We start from the raw sequence: 6,000 nt of genomic DNA on the forward strand, positions 1-6,000 counted from the left end.
TTTATTAAAAAGCCTTGAAAGGTGCTAAAGTTGAATTCTCAAAGTTTTTTTTCCAAACAATTAACAAATGCTGTTGATTTGCTATTGCATGTTTTGAAAAATATACAGGACCGATTTTACAGCTATTATTCAAAATCAGTTTGTTTTTGGCAAAAGTATCAATCGTGTAGATCTATTATATATGTATTTGAAACACTCCATAAAGTTGCCTTAAAAAATAAATTGGAATATGCATTTGAACATTTGGAAAGCAAGTTAAGGGTAATGGTACTAATCGGATAGGTAAATGAAAAAGTCAAGAGGAGATTTTAGAATGTTTAAAAATATGAAGCTTTTGATGGAGCAGACAGGAAACTATTTCTTCTAGTTATGAAATTAGTGGCAATGGTCTATTGTTTCAATTTCACTACGAGAATGAAAAGAGAGGATAGAAGAAATACCTTTACCTTTTCTTGTAACTATTTTATCATTGTGAGCAGCTGAGACAAACACTATTCAAACAGTTGCTGCTCTCATCTTAAGAAATAGAAGGAAAGGAAGACTAAAGCAAGTGGCAGAAAGCAGAATAGTGGGATTATCTTTGAAATATTTTACAAACACAAACTCTTATTTTTTAGTTTTTGTATAAACAAAAATTGTGTTGCTGTTTGTACAGTTGTCTAAATCAATATTAAAAGAATTATTTTATTGCAAATATAGACAAACATGACATTGTTCAGTTTGGATTACCAAAATATCTTAAAATAATGCTTGTTGAGTTCCAAATGTCTGCACCTTAGTTGAATCTCGAATAAGTTGAAATTGTGAGAAATGTATTAAATAAATATGCAACCCGAAAATTGAGTAAACACTGTTCAGAATATAGATTATTGCATACAAATAAGTTGATGTTAGAAGTAGGTACAAATTGTAAACTCATAATACTGTAATAATGTAACCTCACATATTGCAGATAATCGATTTGGAACCTTTGACTCAAACCTACCAGCCCAATTTTATTCAGACAGATTATGCGCAGAAATTTTCTATTAATAACTTTCATAATTATAACATTTATGAGAACAAGAAAAGCCAAGCAATAATGTAGATGAAGAAGACATTAAGACAAATTAAGGAACAGGCCATCATCACACTTCTTGTAGCAACATACAATAATAAGAAATTGATGTACAGGTTTATAATGATCCAAACCTGAGGCAAGATTCAGACAAGCAACAGTATTGTTTAAATGCCATATAAAAGTATGAGAAAAAGGCTGGGAAGTAATATAAGAAATCTGCATTATGCATCAGGTGCATAATTGGTAAGGATGGTTTATATCACTATAAGTTATAGAATATGCACTAATATGTCTTGGATATGTTTCTTAGTGCTCTGAATTGTAATTACCCTTTTTATATTATAAAGCTATTTATCACAACTTAACAAATACTTGACCTTGATGGCAAAAAGATCACAAAATAATAGGCAGCAAGTCACAATGTAGAATTACTGTGTACAGTTAAACCTGTGTGACTCGGTAATTTGTATTTCATGTACATAATTGGTAAAATGGTGAGGTCCTGGAAAACAATTTTTGTTTTAAATAATGTTTTTTCTAGAACTTTGATGGTACTGAATTGCAATTTCATTTTAACTGCAGGCCAGTTAATTTTGTCAGGGTTGAGCAAACCCATAAGAGACATAGAACAAAGAGGTGATAGAGGAAAACTTTTTGTGTTGAGTAATGTTTCAAGATACAATAGAAACTCAATTCATTTTCAATTTCTGGGCCCTGACATAAATTTAAACAATTGTACTTTGTGCCAAATGACTGCTTGTCTTGGCCTATAAACAAAATACAGCGAAATTAGCGCTGTGCCTTCATAATCATTACTTAAAGGTTTTATTGTTTTAAAAGTGTTGATCAAAGGCAATACTAAGTCAGGTAATATAAGTGAAAACATGCTTTTTTGTTTTTTTTATTCTCTTGTATTTTGTCAAAGACTATGTTAAAAGCGGTTCCCCATGACCTTTTTGGCAGTTTTCCATCCTGCTGATTGAAGTTGCGACTAGTTTTGTTTCCAAGAAAATTATTTTCTCATTAAATAGGAAAGATGTCTTATAAACCAAAGAGCTGAAAAATCTCACATTTTCAACATTAATATGTTACACTAATGTCATTCTTCATTGACCACATTTTAAAAAGAAATCCACAGCAAAATGCTTTCCATATTGTATCTCACGTGGAGATCCTTAGCTGCTGTTAAGTTGACTTGAATTTTATTTGCACCACACCACTCTGTCAGAAATAGGACAAGGTTTACAATATGACAGTAAGAAAGTCAAAGATGGCATTCTGTTATCCAAGGTCCAATTCCTCAAAAGCATGCAGCTCCTGAAATCAGTTATGAGTTTGTTACAGTTGGATACTCTGTGATCACTTGAATGCAAATATTAGTTTTCTTTCTCTTTATTTACTTTTTAAAAGAATATTTACGTATGATTTATATGTGTTATATACAGAGTATGATATATGAAGGGTTGAGTATTTACTTCAAAAAATTTAAAAATAATGAATGAATATAATTAATTCACCTGTTATATTTTATTCAAAAGATTAATATCAATAATTATATGTATTATGCATGATCTATATTCTACATATGCAGAATTATCAGTAACCCCAGTTCAGTCCTTATCCTTCACTAAAGCTGTTGTATTATATGTGAATAATGACTTGCATAAATATATGTTTTCCCATTGGTGCCATAAGTGCACTTGATCATCTTGTGTTGTAGTGTTATCTTTTTACATAACATAACACTACAAAATAGTTGGATGTGGGCGGAACAGTTCTGTTGTTGGGCCATCCTCCTGATGTTTAAAGAAGTTATGAAAATTTGACAGTTTTAATTGAAAATCTTTCTCAATAATGCTAAAATCTAGCAACTTGTTTGGATGCTCGCACTAGGAAAATCTAGGGTTCTGATGTTCAGACCTCGTGGTGACACATTCTGATTGATAGTGATTACATCTTTATGAACTCTGGCTGAAGGTCCTAACTTCCTGATGGGTCAACTATTCCACAGGGCTACTTCCTGAGATTGCCTGTTGAGCTCAGCATATCCATTTAAAGGTTATGTATAGCACAGATCCAAAATTTTTTTAACTTTTTTTTCTAGCACTATACATTAGAACAATTGATTGTACTGTTTTTCAAAAAAAGTTAATGCAACTTATAGTTAAGTATTTACAGTAGCAACTTAAAATTGTTAAATGTTGAAATGTTGTTTGCCTTATCCTCATTTTAAAACCTTCAGATGCAAAATATGTCAGCATATTTTTGCATCCTTCATGCCAAAATATATTTGTTTTGTGTACTGAATGGTGTTTTTTTTACACTTTTTTCATATCCCATGATTACATAACATACCCTTAACTGTTAGTATTTCCTCTCTCAATGCTGAAAGCGCAATTCCTTGTTGGAGTGCATAGTAAACATACAAGACACTATTATTTGTTTTCTTACATCCCCCTTCATGTGGACAAAGCTACAACAAAGCAATGCTAGTTTGCAAACTAAACAAATCCCATGATTGTAATTATTGTCATTTTTTGACATAGTCTTCCAATAGCTGTGAAGTGACAGTCCCTCGGAGCCAGATTACTATATTTTTGGGCAAAGAGCACACAGGCACTATTTATTTTCTTGGTGTACTAACAACACGAGAGAAAGTGTAAAGTAGTTTCCAGAAAACTTAGCACAATTAGCAATAATGAATACTGCAATATTACACAGGAACGGAAACGTTGCAGTATAGGAGATATGACTTCAAATTAACACCACCTGACATAAGTTGTTATCAACTGGTATCTTACACTGAGTGAAGAAAAGGTGAGATTTGGTTTCCTTTGTTGGGCTTGAGTGAAATAACTAGTGTACTGGATACTTTAAAATCTCATGCAGTTGAAGGAGGTGGAACCTTTGATATAACTCAACACTTTTAGATCCTTATCTTGCTTAGTACATCAGTGATGATGGCTGGCTGTGGTTGTCTTCCAGTGGTGGATCATGAACTGTACTGCCTGGTGGAACCCTGTGCAGTGTTGGCCTTTGTTGCTTCCATTTGGAACCTCTTTCAAGTGTTCTTCTGGTATGAAGTTAATTTGCCATCCTGGATTACTTTAAGTAAACTGTACTTGTCTTGCAAATAAACCCAATGATATTTCAAAAATGGATGATAACAACCAGCGGCCTACTGCTTAAGTCGATCTTCCCTCTGGTCTTGATGAAAAATTGTTATCTCTTTATTCTGAGTGAAATCAGAAATTGAATTTTAAGTGTTTATGTTGATCCTGCATTCAGTTAATCAAAACTTTATTCCAGAATGTCCATGTCAGGAAAATAAGCACCAGCATTGCCATTAGTTCCACTTAGCAGCATTGTTTGGCCAAGTACAGCTTGGCATATATTCATCCAGGCACCATTATTGATTAGCAATGTTACAAGATGTATCAAAACTATGGTCTTCAATGTCCAAATATTTATATCAAAAAAATTAATGTTTAACTTAATTAATGCAGCCAAATTATACGACATTGCAGTGTGTTCTTGGTGTACTTCTTAAAAAATATGTTTTGGATCTAATTTTCAGATTTGGACCTGGATTAGTGATCTACTGGTGTGGATTTATTGAGGAGTTGGACTGTCACCGTGACCGTGGAATCATACTCAAAGATTGCTTCCCTGAAGACATTGTAACCTTGCACTGCGCCATGGCCAATACTGACCTTGGAAAGGAAAGGTGAATCCGGAAGTGATTTTGCCTTTCTGCATTGAGAACTACTGACAAAATCTTGACTGAACTTTTGTTGAACTCCTGCTGCCCTGGGTCACCATAATACCTCTTTAGAAAAACACATTTAGTGTTTCTGCTTTATTTCGGCAGCACACTTCTGTGAGCAGCCAAGAACTTACAAACATGTACCACTCATTATCAGTATGCCTGTCTGTGTCAATACTTTACAGATAGTCCTAATCTTTCCAACTTCCGAATTCTTTTCTCCAATCTGAAGAACTAAAATTCTAATGCCAGAAGGTACAAATCAAAGTTTGTTTAATTGATTGAAAAGTTAGTTGTTTAGGTTTATTACTGTGCTGTGAATTTATGGGATAACTTTTTTTTTAAGATATATTAAATAACTGTTAGATGGTTTCAAATTGCTTAATTTCATTCAAATTGATTTACAAAGGGTATTGTTATGTTGCATTATCGCAAATTTGTAATTCATTAAATCAGTAGTCTGAATACATAATGTGTTAAAACAGAAGGAATGAAATTCCTGGCAGTTACATTCTTCAAACATGATTTCCAGGTAATAGCCAGGAACACAACTTAGCTTTCTAAGAGCTCACATGTACGAGGTGATTTTGGGTCAGTTCTCAACAATGTAACAGTTTGACAATATATGTATTAAAGGCAGTTTTATTTGTATCTAATTGCTGCATGCATTCAGCAAAAGTTTCTTAAATTTCATTGAGTGCTTAGTTGAGTATGATGTCTGCATTTGTCAATTATTGAGCTGATATGCATTGTCTAAAAACAGACCCTGGTTTGGAATTACTGAAAAAAATGTCGGATCTGATAAACAATGTATAACTGGTTTCTGAAACTGCTGTGAGTAAATATACCCATCCTCCAATCTAAATATGTAACTATGGTTTTAATCTTCCACAATTTAATACATATGCCCACATATCAGTTGGTTTTCATTTTGGAGATATGTCACATTAATTTTAACAACAACCTGATTTTAAATTATTGATTTTTCTCAAAGCATTATTTTTTAATCTTCCATGCAGATCGTTGTCTCCTTTAGCCCAGCCCCTGGTGCAGGCAAGCCGGCATATGTCAGTGCTGATCCCCAGCTTGTATTAATGAGGAGGACTGGTGGCAGAAAAGGTTTCCTGCTATAAAATCATGTGTCAAGTCAATAAAATTACAGTCAATATAAAGG

The 6,000-nt window shown here is 33.1% G+C and overlaps 1 protein-coding gene across 2 annotated transcripts in view; it reads left to right on the forward strand.

Annotated features, from left to right (window-relative positions):
• The window catches only part of cdin1 (CDAN1 interacting nuclease 1), a 153,570-nt gene extending 147,891 nt beyond the window's left edge, over window positions 1-5,679 (forward strand). For both annotated transcript variants that reach the window (XM_020529206.2, XM_048600168.1), the window contains one exon: window positions 4,638-5,679. In XM_020529206.2, the coding sequence (XP_020384795.2) occupies window positions 4,638-4,791 (154 nt within the window). In that variant the 3' untranslated portion in view covers window positions 4,792-5,679. The remainder of the gene's footprint in view (window positions 1-4,637) is intronic.
• The last annotated feature ends 321 nt before the right edge of the window (window positions 5,680-6,000 follow it).

The sequence above is a fragment of the Rhincodon typus genome, chromosome 8 (genome assembly GCF_021869965.1).
Source record: "Rhincodon typus isolate 14 chromosome 8, sRhiTyp1.1, whole genome shotgun sequence".
Lineage (NCBI taxonomy): Eukaryota > Metazoa > Chordata > Chondrichthyes > Orectolobiformes > Rhincodontidae > Rhincodon > Rhincodon typus.